This window comes from Drosophila ananassae, assembly GCF_017639315.1.
Source record: "Drosophila ananassae strain 14024-0371.13 chromosome 4 unlocalized genomic scaffold, ASM1763931v2 tig00000071, whole genome shotgun sequence".
Taxonomy (NCBI): Eukaryota; Metazoa; Arthropoda; class Insecta; order Diptera; family Drosophilidae; genus Drosophila; species Drosophila ananassae.
Window position 1 is genome coordinate 2,445,820 of NW_025319041.1, and position 12,211 is coordinate 2,458,030.

General features: G+C 38.5%; 1 protein-coding gene across 1 annotated transcript; it reads right to left on the reverse strand.

The window, feature by feature from the left end:
* Positions 1-3,923: 3,923 nt before the first annotated feature.
* On the reverse strand, positions 3,924-9,275 carry LOC123257854. The gene is made up of 3 exons (XM_044717818.1): positions 9,000-9,275; positions 6,242-8,513; positions 3,924-6,019 (listed from the first exon to the last, which is right to left on the reverse strand). Exons 1-3 carry the CDS (start codon positions 9,273-9,275, stop codon positions 3,924-3,926), a joined length of 4,644 nt encoding a protein of 1,547 aa, XP_044573753.1.
* Between the last annotated feature and the right edge of the window lie 2,936 nt (positions 9,276-12,211).

Below are 12,211 nucleotides of genomic sequence, written 5' to 3' on the forward strand. Positions count from 1 at the left end.
AAATTTTACCATATATTGAATTATATAGGCCGTGTAATGGCGATGACCATCATTATATCCAGTACATATCATTTTTGAAATGTATGTGTACCAACTAAAATTAAAAAATGGTATCTAGCAGTTACCATATCTTTGGAATACTCATCCAAAGTTGAAATCTCAGATTTTCTACATTAATTTTTGGTCTTCTATGATTTTCCCCAAACATTTTTCTATGGAAGATTTTTATTTTCTTATTGAAATCAATAGATCATACCATGTTTTAGTTTTCTATTTAAGGAAAAACTCGAAATAATTTTATTGAATTTAATATAGATGGTTAAACAATATTTTCAACAATAACACAATGGTGTAATTAAATTAAATAAGTCCGTAAATTTCAAATCATGTAAACTTTGTCCGATCGACCAAACATTTTGGGTTCACAATTTTTCCCAAAAATATGATATATTGATAGGAAGAGAGTATTTAGAAGCATGTGAAGCAATAACACTAGTTTACACCAAAAATGAACCTCCATAAAAAAGTGTTTTTATACCCTTGCAGAGGGTATTATAATTTTGGTCAAAAGTGTGCAACGCAGTGAAGGAGACATCTCCGACCCTATAAAGTATATATATTCTTGATCAGGATCACCTCCTGAGTCGATATGAGCATGTCCGTCTGTCCGTCTGTCCGTCTGTCCGTCTGTCTGTTTCTACGCAAACTAGTCTCTCAGTTTTAAAGCTATCGAGTTGAAACTTTGCACACACCCTTCTTTCCTTTGCAGGCAGTATATAAGTCGGAACGGCCGGGATCGGTCGACTATATCCTATAGCTGCCATATAACTGATTGATCGGAAATGCCATAACTTTGGTGTTTTTTAAGTTAGAGGGTTGGAAGTTTCTACACATGTTATATTTGACCAAAATATCTTATGTACAAAATTTCGTAAGGATCGGCCGACTATATCCTATAGCTGTCATAGAACGATCGAAATTGGCATAACTTTGGTGTTTTTTAAGTTAGAAAGATGGGATTTGGTAGAGATTCTATTTTGGGAAAAACAATCTGATTTGTCGAATTTCATAAGGATCGGCCAACTATATCCTATAGCTGTCATATAACTGATTGATCGGAAATGCTATAACTTCGTTGTTTTTCAAGTTAGAAGGATGGGAGTTTCAATGGATTCCTCTTTTGGCAAAATAATTCGATTTTCCAAGTTTCATAAGGATCGGCCAACTATATACGATCCGCTATATATCTAATAATATAAGATGCGTGGCGCCACCTAGCGGACTGCGACTCAACTGCAAGGGTATATAAACTTCGGCTCCGCCCGAAGTTAGCTTTCCTTTCTTGTTTATAGTAATTTGGGGTCGGAGAACACGAAAATGACATCCGTTTATTTTTCTTAAGAACCGTTTTTGAGATATTTTTGAAAATCGTGTTTTTGAGGTCCTTTTTCAGTTTTTTGGTAATATCTCATGAAAAAAACTGTTTACAAACAAAAAAAGGATATTGATTGACAGGTATTGAAGTAACGTTTACGTGGATATATAATATGTGCAGATTGAATCAAATCTCTGTAATGCACAAGCGAACAAAGTACAAAAATAGTGTCATTTTCGACCAATTGAAAAATTGAAATTTTCAAAATTGGTCGAAAATGACACTATTTTTGTACTTTGTTCGCTTGTGCATTACAGAGATTTGATTCAATCTGCACATATTATATATCCACGTAAACGTTACTTCAATACCTGTCAATCAATATCCTTTTTTTGTTTGTAAACAGTTTTTTTCATGAGATATTACCAAAAAACTGAAAAAGGACCTCAAAAACACGATTTTCAAAAATATCTCAAAAACGGTTCTTAAGAAAAATAAACGGATGTCATTTTCGTGTTCTCCGACCCCAAATTACTATAAAACAATCATCAATTTTAAGGTTCACTCGATTACATTTAAATTTGTAAACTAGTGTAATTAGTTATAAACAGGAAATAGTCACTTTGAGCGGATTTGTTTTTCCATGATATATAACCACGAAGATTTCAGGAATTCCGAAATGGAAACATTGGAAGATTATCTCAGTCCACCTTCATCTGAGGATATATCTTTTAATTTTGCAATTAATAATGACATGGAAGAAAATAATAAATTTCGAATAAATCATCTTAATAAAGAAGAAAGTACTAAATTAAAGAACATTTTATTTGAATTTAGTGATATCCAGTACAGGGAAGGTTAAAATGTTACCTTTACCAGTGCTATAAAACATTCAATCCAAACCAACAAAAACCTTAAAAATACCCCCAAGCTTATGATCAAGAAGTCGAAGTCCAAATTAAAGAAATGATAAATCAGGGAAAAATACGTAAATCGAAATCCCCTTATTGTTCTCCAATATGGATAGTCCCAAAGGAAGAGGACGCATCAGGGAAAACGAAATTTCGAATAGTAATAGACTATCGAAGTCTAAATGAAATAACTATTGATGATAAGTATGCGATACCAGTTATGGATGAAATACTTGACCAACTTGGAAAGTGTCAATATTTTACAACAATTGACCTTGCCAAGGGTTTTCATCAAATTCAAATGGATGAAAATTCTATTTCAAAAACAGCTTTTTAAACTAAAAATTGATATTACGAATACTCACGAATGCCATTTGGTCTGAAAAATGCGCCTGCAACTTTCCAACGTTGCGTGAACGATTTATTAGAAGATTTAATATACCAGCATTGCCTTGTTTATATGGATGACATAATTGTATTTTCTACTTTATTAGAGGAACACATATTGTCTATAAAAAAGTATTTTCAAAACTTCGAGAAGCTAATCTTAAACTTCAACTTGACAAATGTGAGTTTGTGAAAAAGGAAACCGAATTCCTTGGACATATAATAGAAGGAATAAAGCCGAACCCCCAAAAAATTGAGGCAATACAAAAATTTCCAATACCAAAAACGCAAAAAGAAATAATATCATTTTTAGGTCTCTGTGGATTTTATAGAAAATTCCTACCTGATTTGGCTAAAATTGCAAAACTCTTGACTGTATACTTAAACAAAGGTTCAACTATAAACTCAACAGATAAACAATATTTAGAAGCATTTGAGAAATTAAAACTTCTTATGTATCAGACCAAATTTTAATTTACCCTAACTTTGAAAAATTATTTTCTTTAACAACAGATGCTAGCAATGTCGCCATAGGCGCAGTATTATCACAAAATCATAAACCTATATGTTGTGCTAGTAGAACTCTTAATGAACATGAAATTAATTATCCAGCAATAGAAAAAGATCTTCTGGCTGGGCCACTAAATATTTTAGGTCTTATCTCTTTGGTAGAAAATTCGAAAATCTTAGCGATCTTAGACCATTAGTTTGGCTTCATAATATAAAAGAATCAAATATGAAACTACAAAGATAGTTATAGAGAGAATAAAATTAAACGAGTTGGACTTCACTATTAAATATTTGCCGGGAAAGGAAAACCAGGTAGCTGATGCTCTGTCAAGAGTGAAGCTAGAAGAAAATTTTTTAGGAGAATCACCGGATAGTACCCAGTCATTACCCACAATAGCAACAGTACATATTGCACAAAAAGACAATCAGAATTATATAGAAATAACGGAAAGACCTTTAAACTATAACAATAGACAAATTGAATTGCATAGAGGAAATTCAAATGAAGTAAAAATTACTCAGTAGGGATAGGTTAGAAGCAATGATCCCCAACCGATGAGACGAATGAGCAGTGGACTGTAGAGTAATATGTTCTTGTCAGTTTCGCTGTCTAATTGGTACTAAGAAAATTTACATTTGTGGAACTTAACGATAGGTGTGTGTGTGTGCATACATATTGTGGATTCTAAAGCTAGTAGGTATAGAAAATATAAAGATGACAATATAGGATAACTTATAAACTATGTATCGATAGTTCCTAAACATCCCGGGCCACCCTGAAACACGGTTTCTGAACTGGGTAGTTTCGCAATTTTCGTTATTGGCCGGGTCAATTCTCCTGCTGCCGTATTGATCTTGACTGCGCGAATCATATTGTCCTTTCCTTGGAACGTGTCGATCACCTTCACTAGTTGCCATGATGCTGGTGGTGTGTTGGACTCCTTGACGAGCACAACGCTACCGATCGAAATGTTAGGGGTTGTTGTGGTCCACTTAGGACGGTGCTGTAGACTTGTCAAATACTCCTGGTGCCATTGCTTCCAGAAGCCCTGGTACATAGATTGGATACTCTGCCAGTATCCCAGTCGGCCCACAGGAATGTGGCCAAGATCCGCCTCCGGTATTGTTGTGAATGGTCTTCCGATAAGAAAATGGGCTGGTGATAGATAGCTGTCATCTGTATCTGATGTGTAGCATAGGGGTCGTGAGTTGACGACAGCACTAATTTGCGCAAGCAAGGTGCGCATTTGTTCGTATGTCAGGGTGGTGTTTCCAATGACTCGTCGAAGATGCAGTTTTACGCATCGAACTGCAGATTCCCATTTTCCTCCCCAATGCGGAGCACGTGGTGGGATGAATGTCCATTGAATCCCTTCGTCTGCAAGGGTGTTCACGATTTGATCTTTGTGTTGAGATGAACTTAAGAGTTGCTGCATTTCATCGAGGGATCGCTTCGCTCCGATGAAATTTGTACCATTGTCGCTGTACATGCAGTTGCATTTGCCTCGTATCGAGAAAAATCGTCGCAACGCCGCCAGAAATGTTTCCGTGGATAGGTCCGTGGCGAGTTCAAGATGGATCGCCGAAGTGACCATACAAACGAATAGGCATATGTAGCCCTTGCTGATGCGTGGTTTACGCACCTTTGCGTCCTTTAGAAGAATGGGTCCTGCGTAATCACATCCGGTGTTTACGAACGGAAGTGCTTGCGTGATACGTACGCTCGGTAAATCTGCCATACGTTGATGCATTGTGTTGTACCTTTGCCGAAAGCAAGCCAGGCAGTTGTGTGTGATTTTGCGTATTAAATTTCGTGCGCCGAAAATCCAATACCTTTGTCGAACAATGACGAAGAGAGATGAGACTCCAGGATGCAAATTAAAACGATGCTCATGCTCAATGATCAAATATGTGATCCGATGATTCTTTGGAAGCAAAATAGGATGCTTCGCCTCTGCTGACAACTGTGAATGTTGGATTCGTCCACCCACTCTTAGCAGGTTGTCCTTGTCGATGATTGGTGAGAGCTTGACCAATTGAGATTGGTTCCCTAGAGCCTTGTTTGCGCGTAGCAACTGGGACTCCTGTTGAAAACCAGCTTGAGCGTGTTGCAGCCACCGAATCCTTGCTGCCTTGATCTCATCGAACGTTAGAGAGTTTGATGTTTGTTTCGAAGATGGGTGCTTCATGCGATGAATGAAGCGCAAAACGTAAGCAAGTGTGTGTATAAGCTTCAGCCAAGATGAGTTGCGATTGAGAAGCTTATCCCATGGGTTGTCCGTCGTGACATTCGTCTGCGCAGCTAGGCAGGTAGTTTTGACTTCGTCTTGTATGCGTTTGTCTGAAAGAGAAGTACAGTTATGAGTATTGTTCAACCTTTCCAAGAATTGTTTCTTGTCCCTCAGCCATGAAGGACCCTTCCACCATAATTGGAAGTCAATGAGCTCGGATACTCCCAAGCCACGGGATGCGCAATCCGCTGGGTTCGATTTTGAGTCTACATGCCGCCATGCATGCTTCGGGATGGTTTCGAGGATTTCTGAAGTGCGGTTCCCAACAAACGTCTTGAGTTGGGCTGGTAAATACGATAACCATGACAGGACTATCGTCGAATCACTCCATGCGTAGATCGTTACGTCGTTGTTCATTAGTCCAGCTTTTATGGATTGCAGAAGTTGACTCAATAGAAGTGCGCCACATAGTTCCAGGCGCGGCAAAGACTGCTGCTTCAAAGGTGCCACTCTGGTTTTTGCAGCAAGTATGGCGACCGAAATGGTTCCATCGTCGTTAACCACTCGGCTGTATACCACCGCTGAGTACGCCTTGGTGGATGCATCTGAAAATCCGTGCAATTCGATTGTTTGTTTGTCGCTTTTAACTAAGCGCGGTATCTGGAGCTTGTGAAGGTTGTCCAGATCAGCTCGCCATTTGAGCCAGTTGTTTGCTAGTTTGCTCGGTAGTTCGTCGTCCCAATTCAAATTCAACAGCCAGAGTTTTTGAAATAGTATTTTGAATTGAACTACGATTGGTGCTAATAGACCGAGAGGGTCGAATATACGTGAGACATCCGACAACACTTGCCTCTTGGTGCAGCGAGGGTCTTTCGATAGGTTTACATTGTACGACAATGTGTCCTCTCCAGGGTGCCAATGCAGCCCTAGCACTTTGACTGGTGATTGTGAGGAATCCGTGTTATCCTCCGATTTGATGCGTTTGGTATTCGATACCCATTTCCCGAGCTCTAGGTTAGCACAGGACATCAGTTGGACCAGTTCGTCCCTGTTGCGTAGCAGCTCATCCTCACTATTTGCTCCAGTGAGAACGTCGTCGACATAGAAGTCCTCCAACACGATTTTTGCTGCGTTCGGAAACTCGTGCTTATGGTCAGCAGCTAGTTGCTCTAGCACTCTGACTGCTAGAAATGGTGCGCATGATGTTCCATACGTCACCGTGCATAGTTGGAAGTGCTTGATAGGATCTGAGGGATCCTCTCTCCATACGATTCTTTGATAGTCTCTATGTTTTTCGCTCACCCATATTTGACGGAACATCTTGACTATGTCCGCTGAAAAGACGTATTTGTACATACGGAATCGCAAGCACACAGCAAATAGGTCTCGCTGAATACTCGGTCCGATTGAGAGCGTGTCGTTTAATGCCATGCCATTGGCGTCTTGATATGAGCCGTCGAAAACCACTCTAAGTTTCCGACCCAATACGGGATGATGTGGCAAGTAGAAATTCCTACCCTTGGGAATATCGCTCGGTGAGATTTCTCGCATATGTCCTAGCTCCTGGTATTCCCTCATGAACTTCACGTAGTCGTTACGTAATTGATGATTTTGTGCCAAACGTCGTTCAACTGATTTGAACCTCTGCAGCGCTCCTTGAAGTGTATCTGCGAATAGTGTTTCGGATACTTTAAACGGAAGTTCCACGATGTACTTGCCTTGTTTGTCTCGAGTGTGTGTTGCGAGAAAGTGTTTCTCCACCTCCTCGTCTTCAGGTTGAACTTCTGCTTTGCGTTGTATGCTTTCCAGTTCCCAGAACCTTCTGAGATAAGCATCGATGTCTATTGTTGTTGTAAGTGCCGTAGCGCTGCATGCGCGTGATGAAAGCAGTGATGTAATTACCCATCCGAAAATTGATGATATAGCAATGAGCTTTCCTTTGTCGTCGTAGATTTTTCTTCCAGTTATAACACTCCAAACGTGTTCGCTGCCCAAAAGAATGTCAATTGGGGCATTCGTGCTAAATTGCGAATCTGCCAATTGCAGATCGTTGAAAACTCGAAGTACAGACGTGTCAATGGTCTGCCTTTCCAATGATGATGTAATCTTTCCAAGCACGTGAGCCTGGACTACCAGCTGATCTTGCGAAATACGGGATTGGATGCTTATAGTGCTGCATCCCCTTGTAGTGTCTGCTTTTGTTGATGAAATTCCCGTAACCAGTATGCGTGATGGCGTACGAGCCAAACCAAGTTTTTGTATACAGCGTTCAGATATGTACGACAGTTCTGAACCCGTGTCCAATAGGAGTCGGCATGCTACCAAATCTCCCTTTGCGTTGCGAACGTTGACCATGGCCGTAGGCAAGGTGCTCCTGTTCCATCCAGTTGATTGTTGTGAATTTGCACTGCCTTGTGCACATACAATTGCTGCAGAACCTTCTGCTTGTGCGATGTGACTCGTAGCCACCGTTGAGATGTGTGCGCTAGGATCCTCCTGATCCTCACCAGTTTGAGAGATTGTTCCAATAGCCTGTTGCGTGCGTTGCAGGTGCAACAGTGAGTGATGCTGACCTTTACATTGTCTGCACTTGAACGTAGATTTGCATTTTCTGACCCCATGACCAGGATTCAGACAATTGTAACATAGAGCGTTTTCCTTGGCAAACGAAAACCTCTGTCCTGCTGACATATCCAAGAATTGTTGGCATCCATACAGACGATGCTCTGTAGAATGACATTTGCTGCACTTGTTTCCTTCAAGTACAACCAACGAATGTGTGACCTTCCTTGTCTTGTCACCGATTGAGGCTGTAGTCTTGCCTCCGATTGTTTCACGCTTGCTGAGCTCTAGTTCCTCGCAACGTGCATCCAAAAATTTGAAGAATTCCTCCAGTGTGGGTGAGTCTGTCTCCACACTGCGCTCGATCCACCTGCGTCGAGTATCTGCATCCAGCTTCTCCAGCGTCAAGTAGATGATCCAACAATCTCGTCCTGTTTCCTCTATGGCATCCAAACCACGCACTATTTCATTGGCGCCGTCTGACACCTTCCGTAATGTTGCTGTATCCGACCTTGTTGTTGTTGGCAGCTTCATAAACTGCTCCAATAGTGAATTCACGATATGCCGTGGACGATTATATCTTTCATTAAGTCGCTCCCACGCAGTGTTGTAAGCTGAATCCGTAATAGCCAAATGTCGTACCAGATTCGCAGCTTCTTCGATCAGAAGAGATTTCAAATGATGAAATTTGTGCGTATTTGTCAAATTCGCCTTGTTGTGAATTGTGCTCTCATATATGTCTTTGAAAGCTGGCCACTCTGAATAATTGCCAGCGAACCGTTTAATTTGAATTTTAGGCAATTCGCTTTGGGCTGATGCCCCTACCATTTGAGCACTACCTGAATTCGCCGCGTAGGCGTCTCCTCCTTCAGGTCTCGACATGTTTGCAGTGGCTCGATTTGCCGCCAACTGCTCGAAGAGTTGTTGTTGTTGTTGTAGCAAACTTATTATTGCGTCGTTGTTTTGCAGCACGCCGCTGCCGTTTTCACTGTTCCCAATTGATGGACTAGGTCTTGTACCTACCATCGCCGAAAGTAATGCATCTGCCCTTAGATATTTTTCCTCGTAGAATATGTTGTCATGCTCCGGATCCACATAGCCATCTACTTCGTCGAGCATAGCTATTTCATCACCAAATCTATTGAATTCTTTCCATGTTGTGTCGAGATGCTTCAGCCGCGAAGACACCTCTGCCCGTGTGGCGTTCGAATGTTGCGCGTCCTCAGCCCAAGCCAAGCTCCGTGTGATATTGGCCTTGAGTCTGGCGCGCCCTTTTGTCAATGCTTTTAATTGCTCCATGCCGAGAAACAATTACAAATGAGAACCAATGCACAGAAAACTACAAAACAAATCCGGCTCGAAGGACCAAACATTGATCCCCAACCGGCGAGACGAATGAGCAGTGGACTGTAGAGTAATATGTTCTTGTCAGTTTCGCTGTCTAATTGGTACTAAGAAAATTTACATTTGTGGAACTTAACGATAGGTGTGTGTGTGTGCATACATATTGTGGATTCTAAAGCTAGTAGGTATAGAAAATATAAAGATGACAATATAGGATAACTTATAAACTATGTATCGATAGTTCCTAAACAAGCAAAAAGGGCATTACTCAGGATATTTAATGAAATGGGTAAACCAAAAGAAATTATAGCCGACAAAGACTCCGCATTTATGTGCTCAGCATTGCAACTTTGGGTGCAATCAGAAGATGTAAGAATAACTATAACCACAAGTAAAAATGGCGTTTCTGATATAGAGAGATTTCATAAAACTATTAACGAAAAATTAAGAATTATAAATAGTGAACGGAATCCTGAAAATATAATTACAAAATTTGAAACAATTGTTTATATTTATAATCATAAAACAAAACATAGCGCTACAGGCAGAACACCAGCTGACATTTTTATTTTCGCCGAACTCCAAGTTATAATATTCAAGTGCATAAAACACAGAAAATAAACAAATCGTCATACGTTCGATATTGATACTAGGTATAGACAAGCCGCACTTATAAAATCTAAAACAACAAATCCTTTTAGGAAGACAGGCCAAATTACACAAACTGACGAAAAACATTATGTAATTAATACCAGCAAATATAATAATCATATGGCAAATCAGATTATTTTGTCCAAAATAGAATCTGTACCAAGTCCCATCTTTCTAACTTAAAATTAGTGAAATTTATGAAATTTTGTACATAAGATATGTTAGTTAAATATAACGGAAGTCCCAACCCTCTATCTTTAAAAACAACGAAGTTATGGCATTTCCGATCAATCAGTTATATGGCAGCTATAGGATATAGTCTACCGATCCCGGCCGTTCCGACTTATGTACTACCTGCAAGGAAAAGAAGGATGTGTGCAAAGTTTTAACTCGATAGCTTTAAAACTGAGAGACTAGTTTGCGTAAAAACCGACAGACAGACGTACCGACGGACAGACGGACCGACGGACAGACAGACATGCTTATATCGACTCAGGAGGTGATCCTGATCAAGAATATATTTACTTTATAGGGTCGGAGATGTCTCCTTCACTGCGTTGCACACTTTTGATCAAAATTATAATACCCTCTGCAAGGGTATACAAATCTAATGAAACAAACACGAGAATTTGAACATTTGGATCAAATTCAATATCTAAATGAAAAATTAAATAGAGAAATGGACGGAATCAAAATTGCTCAACGAAACAAAAGAAGACTTGCAAATTTCGTAGGTACCTTTTATAAATATTTATTTGGCACATTAGATCAATAAGATAGGGAAGAATTAGAATCAAAAATTGATGATTTGTCCGATAAATAGTATACACATATAGAAAATAGTATACTGATCAACGAATTAAATAAAGTAATTGATGCTATTAATACAGTCAATCGTTTAAATGAAAACCAAAAGGAAAACCAAAGGTTAGCAATCCTTATTTTCAATTTATAAGAATTTACAGAATACATAGAAGACATTGAATTAGGATTGCAATTTTCAAGATTAGGCATATTCAACCCAAAGCTCCTAAAACATGACCATCTTAAACATATTAATTAAAAAAAATTGTTCAATATCAAAACATCTACTTGGTTACAAGTTAATACTAACGAAATATTGATAGTTTCTCATATTCCTCGTACTATTATTAAAAGCCCCATTTATACATAGGGTGCAAGGGAATACAAATCAGCAAGTCTTCAAAGTAAAAACAAAAGAAATAGTAAATAATAAAAGTATAATCGGTCTCTTAAGACAATTAAATACAGAAAGTAGATACATAAAAATGTACAAGAATTTCGAATTAAATTATATTGAACCCAACATTATAATAACATGGAATTTGCTAAAAAGTTTGTTAAATTAGAATTGTCTAAATAAAGATGTAATAGCAGATGGAAATATTATAATAAAAGCATTCAACTGTTCTATGCAAATAGAAGATGTAATAATAACAAATACTATGCTGGATTACACCCGAACTATTTATGTAAACAACGTTTGTAAATATGTATTTATAACCCAAATAATTTTATTAATACTACTAGCAATAATAATTATTATTATAATCATATATTTGATTTATAAATTTAAGAACATCCCAAAAAGGATAATAATTAATTATAAAAAACAAAAGGTTATTAGTCCCGAAGAAGAAACTTAAAGTTCAGAAAATGAAGAACATGACCTACAGTTATACCCCAAACTAACCACGTGAGTACAAGCTAAATTCTTTAGGATGGGGAAGTAACATATCAACAAAATTTATTTATGTGTATATCAGTAAATTTTGTAAACCGAAGCTGAAGCCTTTTGTATTGAAATTCGCAACCCAGCTGCAAATATCCTCATTCCATTTTTTGTAAAAACATAAACATTTAATTATTCCAATCGGATGAAAACAGCCTCACTTCAGATTCCCACTTTTTAAGTCATTTCAGATTAAAACCAAAACAATATTTTGGTAAACAGAAGCCCGACTCAAATCTTTCTCACTCCTTTTAAGTGAAATAAAACTAAACAGCTAAAACCATTTTTAAATGGGCACCCACTTCACAATTCACATTTTCTTGCCACCTCGATTAATTGAGACCCAAAGCCTTCTACGTCAACTGACAACTCAAGTAATAGGTTCCGACTCAATCGATGCAAAAACCTTCAGCAAGGGTAGCTATAAAAAGGACTTAGAGCCCCAAAGTTAAGTTAGTTCTGAAATTCTTAAATTCTAATCAGTTTT